Genomic DNA, 14,244 nt, shown 5'->3' on the forward strand with positions numbered 1-14,244 from the left:
GCTAAGGAAGAGAGTTTTGATGGGGCCGAAAATCCACCCCACCTCTAGTAATCCCCGGTAATCACCGCATTTGGTTGGCCATTCTTCTTTCGTTGCAGGCTTGCGCCTGTCTTGCTTGTTCCTGCCTTATCACAAGGGAGATTTTTATCAACTGCGAGCCGTCTTTTGGTTGAAGTGGTTGGTCGAGCCACAGTTTGCCTCTTCAAGCTGGGAACCAGGATAGGGCTTCTGACGACACGCTTTTGTATTTTAGTAACTCTCCTCTTACTTACTGCTTTGCTGAGGGAGGACAGTGGGATAGAACCTCTCTTGCTCGCAGCCTCTGAGCTATCTAGACCAAGGCGGAGAGTAGCTGGGATCCTGTCAGGAGGGGGGGACTCAACTGTATTTGCTCGCATGATGGTATAATTTTCGTCCATTCTGGTCTCGCCATGCTGCAGACGGCCTGATTCAAAACTAGGGGTCCTTCTAGTTGCTGGCTCTTTAGAGGTAGCTGGTTCTGATATGCATTCTAGTGCTGATCTACGTTCTTTTGACCCCGAATTAGCTTCAGCCTGATCTGAGGAAGGTCCTAGACGGTCTTTAAGAGATCGAGTCGGAGTGATCTCGTTGCTACGTGGGAGATCTCGTCCAATATTGTTAGGTGGAGAGGTTCTTACTGCAAGTACTCCTAATCGTCCTCCCGATACTTGATGGGGAGTAGAAGAGCCAGAGCTGAGTCTGCTCTTATCTACCACTCTGTATTGCATTGAGGGGCGCTGGTTCCTGTAGTGGGCAGCGTTTGATCTTGCCGTTCTAGAGAGAATAGAATGTTCTCGGTTGTAGCTGCCAGTTCTGTCTTTGTATCTACCGTACTCAGATATGTTACCTTCTCTTTTAGGTTGAATGTAGTTATCATCAGCTGATCTTAGTGACAAATGTGCATTCTCAGGTCTACTATAGCCTCGCCTATCATCATGGTGTTTCTTTTCAGCTTCGATCCTCTGTAGCGCAATACTCTGAGTGATGCCTAACTTTCTCTCCTTTGGTGGAGGGGCATTTAGAGGCCTGTAGGGACAGTCGATCTCCTCATGGAGCAAGGAGAAGCAGGTGAAACAATGCTTCTCAATCTTCATATATTCGAATTCCACCTCTGTGATATCATCCGTAGGGAGCTCGATCTCCATCTTCATTATCAGCGGTTGAAGACCATTCACCTCTACCCAAATCTTTGCATCCTTTTCATCTCTGAGGGAATAATTCCCAAGCTCTTTTCCAATAGTGCGAATGGTTTGTTCTGACCAGAAGTGGAGAGGAATACCATGTATCCTGACATTAAAGGAGATGTTGGATGGGAACTGGTCAGACACCGTAGGTTCCCATCGTTGTAATATCAACATCCAGCGCTTGTAATGATAAGGTCCTTTCTCTAGCACCTGGGTGAGTTCCTGTTCTGTTTCGAACTTGATCTGAAATTTATCAAGACCTAGTGTTCTTCCTACCACTCTCCCCTCAAGGTTCCAAACCTGAGCCATAAAATCTATTACCGCTCTAGGTTTTTGGACTAGGGGGTTTGTAAGTCTTCCAATGATGGTTAACCTATTAGCTTCGATCAGGTCATCATTAGTATTTGCCGGAATACGGACCGGAGGTTTCTTCGGAGGTAACTCTTGAGGAGCTTGCATTTTTCCTTTTTCAGATCTACTGAGCCGTCGCGACATCTTGTAGTTGTGAAAGAAGATCTGATGCTTTATAGCTTTTGGTCGGTGGCGGCGAGGAGTAATAACCAGATAAAGCTGATTAGGAGGTTATACCAACCAAGTCACCGGAGTTAAAGCTCACGAATATAATCAATGGTGAGGGAGTAGTTGTGATAAATGCTTTATCCTTAACTGTCCTTGAAGTAGTTGCAAGTGTGGAAAAAGCGTACAAGGTTATATCAACCCAAAGATGCTCTCTTCACCAATATTTCATCCGTACGAGCTCCCAAGTTCTGCAGAGAGAGAGCTGGACATCGGTGGAAGTGGGGAGAGGAGAGTAGAGGGCCGACGCATGGTGACCTGGCTGACCCACCGACTTAGTCGGGGGCTGAACCCGGTGAGGATTCCGTCAGAAGCGGTGGTCGGTAAGGAAAGCTATCAACGGACCGTTGGTTTCTTCTGAATACGGCAAACTTTTGAAAAGTTACTGCGATTTACAGAGGATAAAAGACTGAAAAGGGAATAAACCGTGGGGTAAAAGGGGAAACAATTGAGGGACCAGAGGTTAAAGACTTTTCTCAAACACAGTGCCTGAGAGCAAAATCGCAGGAGAGAGGAACTATGCATATAATAAACATAATTATAATTAATTAAGTGTTATTCAATACCATAGATTTATTTAAGGATTTGATTTGAAACTGAATTTGAATGGATTTATAAATGTTTTAAAGGTAAAAATACAAAGCAACAAATATTGCGTTCAACCCTGTTATTTTGATTGGATTTGTAACATTTCCTTTTCAGTTTTTACGTACATGATAAGCTTTTGTCGATATCTCATATCTTGTCTATTGGTCAATATGTCATATTTTGTTCCTCATTTATTTCTCTCTGGGTCACAAATAAATCCTCATATTTTTTTTAACTTATCAACAGCGAGTAAATTTTTTTTCAATCACAGACTTGGTATTTACCTTTCCCTCGTGAACTCGTAAGTCATTATTTAGGTCTAGTTACAAATCCATTTGATTGATTTATAACAATTCACCTATTTTGATTTTGAATTTCTTATAATTTTTCCTTAAATCCATTTGTTTGATTTAAAAATCATGGATTTATCACAGATTTATAAATCCAAAAATATTTAAAAATCCATTAAAATACAAGAACCAATAATTCCCACTACGAAAAAAATATATGAAAGACCTATGTATTTATGATTATGTATAAAAAATGTATTTTACAAGTAGAAAGAGAATATATGATCCTTTTTTTTCTTGTCCTTGGTCTTTATTTTATAATCCCTAAAGAGTCAATCGTGGTTAAGTAACTGATTTCAAAAGGATTTTAAAACAATCTCATAGACTAAAAGAATCTATAGCTAGCAGAGATGGAATCTAAACAAAGTCTATATAGGTAAACTCAGAGCAAAACGATTGCTAATCCAACAAATGCCAAAACCCCAATCCGACTAGTCAAAGAAGAAGCAGAACCATTTGCAGGAGGAACAGCTTGAGCTTCCAAAAGAGCAGGAGAGGGTGCCGGAGAAGGAGCAGATCCCCCAGTGAAGAAACCACCACGAGATGACATGGCAACAATGTGAAGCTTCTCGCCTTGGACACAGTTGCTCTTAAAGCCACTGATGAAGAAGAAAGGTCCAGATCTCTCTAGCTTCACCTTAGTGTCTCCGTTGCTGTAACTGGCTGCTGGGTTTGTGGTGTTGCAGTTAATGTACGCCTTTTTGTCAGTTGCAGAACCGAATCCTTTTCCCCATCGTACTTCCACACTGTCCACAAATTGCATATACACACAATCACAAAGAGTTTCAGAAGTCTGAAAACCAAGATTTTGCAAGAACTCACCGAAAGAGTCTCCAACATGAAACCGCAAACTCTCAGCCCATTTGCTGAGCGAGTCAGAGGGTGAAGAAGGGATTTTCCAAGCAGTGTGTTTGCCTCCGACCAGAATCTCTTTGCAACAGGAGATCAGCCAACAATAACAAGAAGAAGGATAATAGACGGGGAGTATCAACAAGAGTTATCTTAGCCATTATAGTTAAGTTGTGTATGAGACTGATGTGGTTTTATTTGGACTCTGTTGTGCATGAATGAATGATTGGGTTTGTATATATAGAAGAAGAACTAACCGTTAGAAGTAAATGTTGTTTGCTGCTACTCCCAACGGTTATTCAAAATGGTCTCTCTATTGGGACCGGAAGAAATTAAAGTCTATAGCAAAAGAGAGTATAAATTAAATGTTTTGCTAATGATTCTGATGGTTTTAGTTACACTACCATAAATCTGTAAATCAAACAGTTGGGAAAGAGGGTATTCATATTCTTGATTTTCCTTGATTTTCCTCTTATTTTACTCACTAATTTGACTAGTTAACTCTAAATACAAAATTACTTTGATGAACTAATCTTTATGTGAGACGTTAGCAAACCAAAACATATTTCAGTTTTGGAATTAATTAAAGTAAAGATCGAATATATCATATGTAGTCTAGCAGATCACACGATATCAACTCTATTTTTTAAAGAAAAAAATCGTCAAAATAGCCTAGTCACTAATTCTATGTGTCGCACTATAATTTATATCTGGCTTTAGCTTATATATATATAACCAAAAAACCTATGCCAGCTCATCCATAAAAAAAAACTATAACATTTAAAAATAGCTTAGTCACTAATCATACGTGTCGTACTATTACTTATATCTGATTTTAGTCTATATATATAACCAAAAAACCTATGTCAGTTCATCAGAAAAAGAAAAAACTATACTATTTGAAAACGTTATATAATAACAAGTCGATCACTAAATCTTTGATGCCAATCTCAAACAGATAATAATGGTGACGAACAGCTCTCTACGTGTAACAAGAACCTTCTGCTGCGTGTAACACAAGTACACAACCTCCGTACATATATATGTTGCCACCACCTGATGCATGTAACACAATCATCCCACAACAAAGTAAAATAAATACTCTCTATCTCTGCTCTCCTCTAAAATCTTCAGCATAAAGTATAAGACTTTAAGGCAATCTTATCGAACTCAGTCTCTCTATCTATATATTGTCTCAATACTGTAGAAGAAACGCTCAGTTTCTCGAGTATTTTAAGCATATATATATATGTGTCCTTCCCCTGTCTGAGTGTTATAATAAAATTCAGAATCATCTGATGTTGACGCACGGCTAGATGTTGAGTTATTTCTAGATGGAGTAAATTCATTGGGTTTGGTTGGTGATAACCAAACTTGGAAGTTGGACCATTAGTATTAGTTCATGAGATTAGTATTGGACCTTGGAGGTTCTTAGGGTTAGTGAGACACATATATATATATATATAGTCTCTTGACCTAATTTTTATGGAGAGACTTACAAGAATAAAAAAAAAAAGACAAAAAAGAGAAAAGAGAGAAGGAAACCGAATTTCGTCTGGGTTTGTCAAGGCAGATTTGGAGGGTCACACGGATCCCGACCGGGCTGATATTTTGTGGGAAGCTTCTTCAGTCAGTGGGTTAAAGGTTCACCGAAGGGATTTGGATTACAACGGTTGGATCTTCTGTTGTATGGGTTTTAGTGAAGCTGGTCGTCACAGTTCTTCAGCAGTGCTGTCTTGAGTGTTTGGTAAATCCGACGGTGAGATCGTCTCTTATTGAGCTGAAATTTGGCAGAGGTATTTTTGACTGGTTTATCTTGGATTTGTACGGTGGGATTAGTCTCTGGTTGCCGGAATCCTTGTGAGCTGAGGTCGTTTGGTTGCTGCTGGTTTTGAAGCTTTGTGTTGCTCTTTTCTTGTTGTTGTTCTTGTGTTGGAGGTAGCTCTTTGCAGCTTGAGTCTCTGTTCTGTTAAGGTTGTTGAACAGGGAGGACGTGGTTGTACTCACATACATTTATATAGTGGATTGTTGAGTGGACTACGGTCCCGTGGTTTTTCCTTCTCACATCGAGGAGGTTTTCCACGTAAAAAGTGCTTGTCTCATTTAGTTATTGCTTATACTATATCCTGCTATCGTCGAAGTATTTTCCTCACAAGTTCACACAAGGTCAGGGGAACACGACCGTTACATTCCGCTGCGCCTCGTACCCGCTTTCCCCAACTGAGTGGTATCAGAGCTACTGGTTTTAGAGCTTTGGGTTTGATAACTTCGGGTTATTGTTGCTTGTGAGAATGATGGAAAATACGAGCACGATGATAAGCTTGAATGGTGTTAATTATCATCTATGGAAGGGCAAGATGGAGGATCTGCTCCTTGTTAAAGAATTCCATGTTCCAGTCTTCGAGGAGAAGAAACCTGAGAAGAAGACTGATGAAGAGTGGAAGCTGCTGCATCGTAAAGTGTGTGGGTTGATAAGGCAGTGGGTAGATGATAATGTGTTGCATCATATTGAGACTGAGACGGATGCTCGCTCTTTGTGGAAGAAGCTGGAGCAGTTGTATGCAAGGAAGACCGGAAACAACAAGATGTACATGATCAAGAAGTTGATTGAGCTGAGGTATCAGGAGGGAACTCCGATGACAGATCACTTGAATGCGTTTCAGGGATTGCTTAACAAGCTGTATGATATGGGCATCAAGTTTGATGATGAGATTCACGGTCTGTGGCTTCTCGGTACTTTACCAGATTCATGGGAGGTTTTCAGGATGTTTCTTTGTAACTCCGCGTCGGAAGGTGTCATTTTGATGGATTCAGTGAAGAAAAGTGTTCTTAATGAGGAAGTAAGAAGATAGTCGAATGCTAGCAGTTCGCGTTCAGATGTCTTTGTTATTGAGTCTAGTGGGAGGAGTTCGAGTAGAGATTCCAAGAGAGACAAGAACAGGAGCAGGAGCAAATCTAATAAATTTGCTAACATGGGGTGCTATTTCTGTCACAAGAAAGGGCACATGAAGAAGGATTGCTGGAAGTTGAAAAACAAGCAGCAAGGAAATCAAGAAGAGAAGGTGGATCGGGTGACTGTCACCGAAGATCAGTTTCTCATTCTTCTTGAGGGTGATGCCATTAATGTCGCATGCCAAGACACCAGTTGGGTGATTTATAGTGGAGCTACTACTCATGCAACATCACAGCGGAATTTGTTTTCTACCTATACTACGGGTAATTATGGTTCCGTGAAGATGGGAAATGATGCGATGGCTCAGGTTGCTGGCATTGGCGATATATGCTTGGAGACTAGTCTTGGGACTAGGTTGGTGCTTAAGGATGTTAAGCATGTCCCTGATATTAGGATGAATCTGATATCAACGGGAAGACTTGATGATGAGGGTTATTTCAGTTTGCACGGTGGTGGTAAATGGAAGCTCTCTCACGGTTCTTTGATTGTGGCTCGAGGTGAGAAGTCTTCATCTTTCTATTGGATGCAGGCTAAGGTCTCTCAAGACGCTGTTAATGCGATGGAGAATGATGGTGCCATGGAGTTATGGCATAAGAGACTCGGTCACATGAGTGAGAACGGAATGTATGTGTTGTCTAAGAATGAGGTGATTCTAGGAATCTCTGGTTTGCACCTGCAGAAGTGTTCGCATTGCTTTGCGGGAAAACAACACAGGGTGTCTTTCAAGTCCTCTGCGCCTTCTAGGAAACCCGAGGTACTGGATTTGGTACATTCAGATGTGTGTGGTCCAATGAGGACAAGATCTCTTGGCGGCGCATCATATTTTGTGACTTTCATTGATGATCATTCAAGGAAGTTGTGGGTATTTCCTATGAGGACGAAGGATCAGGTGCTGGGATATTTCAAGCATTTTGTGGCGTTGGTTGAGAGACAAACGGGGAAGAAGCTGAAGTGTATCCGCAATGATAATGGTGGAGAGTATTCTGGATCATTTGATGCTTATTGCAAAGAGCATGGAATAAGGCATCAGTTCACGCCACCTAAGACTCCACAGTTGAATGGGTTGGCTGAAAGGATGAACATGACGATTGTCGAGAGGATGAGAAGTTTGATCTCACAGTCAGGCTTATCGATGACTTTCTGGGGAGAAGCTTTGAACACAGTGGTTCATGTGCTGAATTTATCACTGAGTGCTCCATTGGATGGTGATATTCCAGTGAGGGTTTGGACTGGTAAGGATGTCTCTTACAGTCACTTGAGGGTCTTTGGGTGTAAGGCATTTGTTCATATTCCCTAGGATGAGAGATCGAAGCTTGAGATGAAGTCACAGCAGTGTGTGTTCATCGGTTATGGTCAGGATGAGTTCGGATACAGATTTTATGATCCCGTTGAAAGGAAGCTCGTAAGGAGCAGAGATGTTGTGTTCATGGAAGATCAAACGATTAAAGACATTGACAAGTCCAAAATTCCAGCTCAGGTTTATGAGATTTTGATTGATTTAGAGACTACTCCTTCTACATCGGTCCACAGTGAGGTTGAGGTTCATGATAATACACTCAGTGCAGATGCTCCCGCACATGAAGATGGTAGTGGTGATCATGGTGAGACACCAGCTGCTGAGAACCAACCTATTGTTGTAAGAAGATCCGAGAGAGGTCTTAAACCGTCGACAATGTATGATCCTAGTGAGTATGTATTACTTACTGATGGGGGAGAGCCTGAAAGCTATGATGAAGCTTTGGAGGATGAACACAAGGATATGTGGTTTGGAGCCATGGATGAGGAGATGGATTCTTTTGAGGAGAACCATACTTTTGAGTTGGTGGAATTTCCTAAGCGAAAGAAGACTCTGCTTAATAAGTGGGTGTACAGAATTAAGCATGAGGACGACAATTTGCCACCTCGACACAAGGCTAGATTGGTTGTGAAAGGCAACCTGTTTCCAGCGAGATTGCTTCAGCATTTCGCTTAGAGAGCTTCAGTTTCTGATGGCGAGACCAAGGCAACCTGTTTCCAGCGAATTTGGTCCGAGGAAGATGAGATTGCTTTGTTACAAGGGATCATGGACTACAAAGAGACTAGTGGGTTAGACCCTTCTAATGGTGAGAGGAAGGCTTTGTATGATCTCCTGAAGCCTCATATCAGTGCCAGTGTCACATCAGTTCAGTTCTTTCAGAAGAAAAGGGCGCTGAAAAAGAAGTTTAAGAAAGATAAGAATAAAGGCTCCAAGCCTAACAATCACAAGTTGTTTCATCTGTCGAAGTTGATTTGGGTAGTTGAAGAGATCAGCTATGCCGAGAAAGATGAGTTGAAGACTGGTGAGGGGAAGGAAGAGGAGTGTGTTTCAGTTGTGGAGGCACTAACTCGGCTTGGTATGGATGGTCTTGCACCAAAAATTACTTCGTCACGAGACAGTAGCGTACATTCGAAATTCATCTCGACAACTTGTCCGTTATGCAGCACAGATCCATTGTTTCCTCTGACCACTAGAACAGCTACACCACTGTACTTTGTGATCTTGCACAGCATTTCACTTGCCGTCGTATCTCTTAGTATGAAGTCGCAGGTTCCTATAGAATTTGAGGTACATCTTAGCCTTGCACATGAGGAATTACTAGTTAATCCTCGTTTAGTGAGTCTGGACCATGATCATAGTTTTCAGCTCTTTCTTAACCATGTTTTCGTTTCTGGGTTATGGTTTAACTTGGTGATTTTTGTTGAGGATTGCTCCTATATTTATCACTGATTCTTCTAAATTATTAGGTTGGTACTCCCTTTCTTTGCATAATGCTTTCTGGAAGGACATGCATGTTTCTATACATGACCAGACATTCTCCCCTCAAAGTTGAAGATCACGCATCAATGATTTCACATGAGAACCAACAAGACAAGTCCCCTCGGGTAGAGATGTGCAACTGAAGAGAAAGAACACGGTTTGGACTCTGTGTTCTCTGTGTTGTGTTTGTGCAAACATAGAGAAGCAATAAAAACTGGAACTGTAGCCACCTTTTGGCTTCTCACACGTAATGCTTATGAATAGAAATAGTGTGGTGTTACATGAAAATGTGATGAAATCTAATACTTTATATTGCCTTTGTTTAAAAAACAAATCTCTGCAATTTAAGAAATAAAAAGTCCTTGTGTAAAACCTGTCTAGAAAAATAAAATGAAAACCAGAAAGATCCTATGCATGCTAAGTAAAAAAGAAAAATCACGAAGCTGATGTGGTGGGCTCGCAGCTATCGTGAGTACAAGCCAAAACATCTTTGTAATCTCTAGAGATCTTGAATGAGTCATGCACTTGGCCGTTGCTGCTCTTCTTGTACTCAAAGAGAAGGTTTGAGTGATCTGAAGCAGTCAACTTCACAAACCCATAGTCATAGTCTTGAACCAAAGACCATTTAGGAGTCAGCGAGCTAAACGGAGACAAGTGACTTCCTGCACCACCAACAACAACGTGAATGGTTCCTTGGAAGGTCCCTGAGTAGTGATCCTTCTTACCGTTGTTCACACATTGACTCTGCAATAGAAAACAACTCAGAGACAAAGGTACATTGATAATAAGAGTATTAAATAATGATGGTGATCAAACCTGGTAAATGGGACATGTTCGTTCATAGTTGTGCACATGTCCGTAGAAAGCGATGTCTACTTTGTACTTCTGCCACAGTTTCTGAAGGCTTTCTCTCCCCATAGGCTCTTCAAAGGTTCCTTCTTTGCCGTACCAATCATTGGAGGAGTAACCGAGGACGCGATGAGCGATAAAGATGAGCCAAGGCTGTGTCTTTCTGTCAACAGTTGCAAGGCAATGCTCTATGAATTTGTATTGCTCCGTGCCTTCTCTCCAGTCGTGTTCACTGTCCGCTACACAGAACCGGAACATTCCATAGTCTGCAGCGTACCAGAACTTAGCTCGGTTCTCAGCAGGAAAGTAGAACATGGTCTCTGCGGGAACACCACACTCTCCTCCAGAGTCTAGACCGGCGTAGAATGATCCTGTGTCTGGCCAATCACGCTCGTGGTTGCCACTGCAAGTGAAACATAAAGTAACTTTTAACCCACTGTAAGAAGCACAATGAAGCTGTTCTTATTGACTAACCTTGCAATCATGTATGGAACCTTAGAGGCCACAGGCTCAACTTGAGCTGTGAACTGATCCCACTGGGAGAGATACCCGTTTGAGTAAGTGATGTCTCCAATATGGAAAACAATGTCAATGTTCTTCAAGTCCTTGATGAGCTGGTCAGTTGTGTTGAGGGAACCAGGCTGGTAATCATTATATTCGTTCGAGCCATCTCGCTCTCCCTGAAAACATATCTCAATGTAAGTAAGTGACCATTTGAGATAATGATAGTCCTTTAGTACAAGATAGTTACCTTCCCCATGTCACCAAATATTATGACCCGTTGTAACGAGTCTTGTCCAGGAAAAGGAGAGGAAACAAAAGTGTAGTTCTTGCTCCAAATTGTCGAACCGTTGAACAAGTCATGGCCTAGCCTGTATGTGTATCTGAAAACCAAAGGGTTGCAAGTTACAAAACTATCTTAGTACTCTTGGTTTATATGAAAGGCAGATAACAGATGACGTACTCGCGGTTGGGCCAAAGTTCTTTCAAGAAAGAGGTATGGAAGAAACCAGGATCACGCCAACCAACACCACGAGCAGGTTCACCTATGTAAATATCACATGTACGCAAAAAAATCAAATCTCTAGAATATATCCAGATGAAGAAACCAAACCAAAGACATACCACACATGCTGTTTCTGTTGAAGGTAATGGTTCCAGCAGGTGATCTTCTAGCTGGGAGTCCCTTAGAACTCCATTCAATGAACGGAACAGCCTCATTTATGTTGTACCCACTCGTCCATGTTACAGTCATCTATCAAAAGATTAAGAGATACCAAATAAAGCTGCTAACCATTTCAAAGTGTGAATCTTTATGAAGTGAAACTAAAAGCTTACCTCGTCCCAACTCTTGCCTAAAGCAAGACGTGGGTAGACAGGTGCTTTAGGATTAACAAAAGCTACAGGATTCGAAACCCCGAGAAGTACTGGCTGTAGCCATTCAAAAAAGATCAATAAGTCCACTTGATATTGCATATAAAATATAATACTAAGCAGAGGAAACTACATCAGTCAACTTACCTGGTCAAGACTCCCAGAAAACAGTGCAAATGAGACATCAGCTCTCTGGTTTATTATCTGCAACTTCACAATCGCGTTCCCAGACTTTGTATACTCCGGATAATTCCTCATATACGTGTACTGATAAATAGAAAAAACGAATGTTAATCCTGAGATCAAATATAGAAACCACAGGGTCAATAGATAATTAGAAAAAAAAAACAAACCTTGATAGGAGATGAGCAAAGGTAAGGAGACTTCTCCTTAGTTTGTGGTTGCCAAGGCCAACAGGTAGATGAGCTAGCATCAAAGACTAGTTAAATAACAATCCCTTAATAACAACAATCAAAATAAAAACACTGGATAAAAGATAAAATTTACTCGAATTTTGCTGGAGAGAAAACTGCGATCCAATCGTTTGAAGAGTGCTTGGGGTTGGAGATTGCAACGTCCACCCATTCAGTATCTTCACCCTGTATATCAAAACAAGATTTGTCATCAAAACCAAATCAATTAGAAAGTTTGGTTCTTGACACACTTGGGTGAGATCAAGAACACAATATTATTTCGTTTAAAACGGCTAATCTCTGATTATCATACAGAAATCTAGCATTAACAATCGTATCTTTTTCTATACTATTATATATACAAATGAATACTAGAATCAGACAAGATCGAGAAAAATTGGATATAAAACAGAACCTTTAAACCAAGAACTTGAGGAGAAGCATGAATATGGACAGAAGTGTCCAAAGCGAGGCTTGCTTTATAGATATTAATCTGAGCTAAAGGCTGATCTCCTCGTCCATTGCTGGCGTCACCCGAACATCTCGAACTCAGAAGTCCGACCAAACAGAGAAGCACAAATAAAACCTTAGGCATCGTTGATTTGTTGTGAATCGAAGTGAAACTATGCGAGATATTTATAACAGTAAGGGTTTAGGAATCTTTTCAGAATTTTTCATATCTAACTGTCAATACTGTTGAGATTTTGTTTTTCAACTTATTATATTTTGTAATTATTGTGTAGTTATCTAAATCTAAATAGTATATAATAAGAATTTGTGTTAAATTTTATTTTTAAATAAAGTCAACTATATATTATTATCACACTAAATTTTATTTTTAAACTGAAATCGTTGAAAAATAAGTTAGTACTACATGTATAGTTTTAACTTTTGTGCTTTGTTTTTATTTAACATTTAAATTTTAATTTAAAAATAGCTATTATAATATATTTACTTAATGATTATTTATATCTATGCATGAGAGCACAGAAAAATCACCTAATTTAATTTAAAAAGTAAGTTAAATGTCTAAAAAGATTAAGTAACTAAACATATTTACTAACTCATATCATTCATATCTAATATTACATGAATCCAACCCACTAACCTGATTCTTGACCCAATTTATAACTTAAATTTAGATTTTGAATCCTCCATTTTTATCAACATTTCTCCATCTCTAATCCAAATTGAAATTAAAAAAGTTCTTCAAACTTTTTGTTTTTTTTTTTAAAATGTATCACAAATTGATTAACACATTATCACTCAATTTATTTTATCTTATCTAAAATCAAATTTTGTCTTTAATATACAAGATTCGCAACAATAAAAAACACAAAGTATTACTATTACAACTCGATACAGTATAATTAGTATAACTCAAAAGCATATAACTAATATAATTGGTACAACTAAAATACATATAATTAATTTAACTGATACAGTTAAAATATGTAATTAATACTAGTTGATACAATTAGAACATGTATAACTAATACAACTTTGCAATTCTGTAATGTTTGTTCCTATAATTGATAAGAAATATTTGGTTATCAATAGAGAAAACCGTGAGGAGATATTTATAATAAAAAACATTTGTTGACACTTATAAGAAATATTCATAGCTAACACTATCAACAATGTCTAGCAATATTCCTGGTAAAAATCAACAACCGACTTGGCTTAATCAACAACCGACTTGGCTTGAGGATCAAATCATATATTCTGGTTGAATTATATTCAAAATTCACATTAAGATTTAGATTTTAGCAAAAGGGAAAAACAATGTTGACTTATTTTATTTTGTCAACCAATGTGGAGCTATCTAAATATATTTTCTACTGAAAGATCTTAGAAGAAACATAAGATATGTGAGTATTGATCGCAAAACTAAATAACATATATATATATATTTGTTAATTTCTTAAAAATAAAATCAACTATATATTAAATTTTATCATAAAAATTTGTTAAAAGAATTTAAAATTTGTTTTTTTTGTGACCAAGAAACACACAAGAAGAAAAATAACGTTTCATTTACTTTATTAAAAAGTAAACGACAATCATACTATTATTCTATAGATATGACTAAATAATTGAATAAAACAAATATTTCCGAGAAAAACTTTATTTAGTATTCAAAAATTTTCGATCTTTTTTCAATTTGTTTTTGAAAGAATTAATTTTTCTGAATCTAAAAATTATTATTTTTTAAATTATTCTTATAAACTCTAAATCTAGATTAATTAAATCTATGTGCATAAATGTATTTACTTCTATAGTAAATCTATTTTGATCATTTTGATTATTG

General features: G+C 38.8%; 2 protein-coding genes across 2 annotated transcripts; both read right to left on the bottom strand.

Annotated features, from left to right (window-relative positions):
- Positions 1 to 2,920: 2,920 nt before the first annotated feature.
- LOC106374380 (early nodulin-like protein 3) lies at positions 2,921 to 4,705 on the bottom strand. The gene is given in 4 exon segments (XM_013814426.3): positions 2,921 to 3,418; positions 3,421 to 3,465; positions 3,542 to 3,659; positions 3,661 to 4,705. Coding segments are annotated over 4 exon segments (549 nt in total). The 5' UTR covers positions 3,730 to 4,705; the 3' UTR covers positions 2,921 to 3,101.
- A 4,800-nt stretch (positions 4,706 to 9,505) lies between these two features.
- On the bottom strand, positions 9,506 to 12,591 carry LOC106375797 (probable inactive purple acid phosphatase 24). The gene is made up of 11 exons (XM_013815796.3): positions 12,349 to 12,591; positions 12,028 to 12,119; positions 11,874 to 11,946; positions 11,668 to 11,787; positions 11,485 to 11,577; positions 11,272 to 11,401; positions 11,111 to 11,192; positions 10,898 to 11,030; positions 10,621 to 10,826; positions 10,114 to 10,549; positions 9,506 to 10,041 (listed from the first exon to the last, which is right to left on the bottom strand). Exons 1-11 carry the CDS (start codon positions 12,526 to 12,528, stop codon positions 9,733 to 9,735), a joined length of 1,854 nt encoding a protein of 617 aa, XP_013671250.2. The 5' UTR covers positions 12,529 to 12,591; the 3' UTR covers positions 9,506 to 9,732.
- Positions 12,592 to 14,244: the final 1,653 nt, after the last annotated feature.

The sequence above is a fragment of the Brassica napus genome, chromosome C1 (assembly GCF_020379485.1).
Source record: "Brassica napus cultivar Da-Ae chromosome C1, Da-Ae, whole genome shotgun sequence".
Taxonomy (NCBI): Eukaryota; Viridiplantae; Streptophyta; class Magnoliopsida; order Brassicales; family Brassicaceae; genus Brassica; species Brassica napus.

What these genes read in the sequence shown, in the direction of transcription:
- LOC106375797 (XM_013815796.3), bottom strand. Translation starts at nt 12,528, where the DNA reads ATGCCTAAGGTTTTATTTGTGCTTCTCTGTTTGGTCGGACTTCTGAGT. An exon ending in CTCAAGTTCTTGGTTTAAAG is followed by an intron (nt 12,120 to 12,348) that starts GTTCTGTTTTAT and finishes TTTGATATACAG; the next exon opens with GGTGAAGATACTGAATGGGT. An exon ending in TAGGCAAGAGTTGGGACGAG is followed by an intron (nt 11,402 to 11,484) that starts GTAAGCTTTTAG and finishes ATCTTTTGATAG; the next exon opens with ATGACTGTAACATGGACGAG.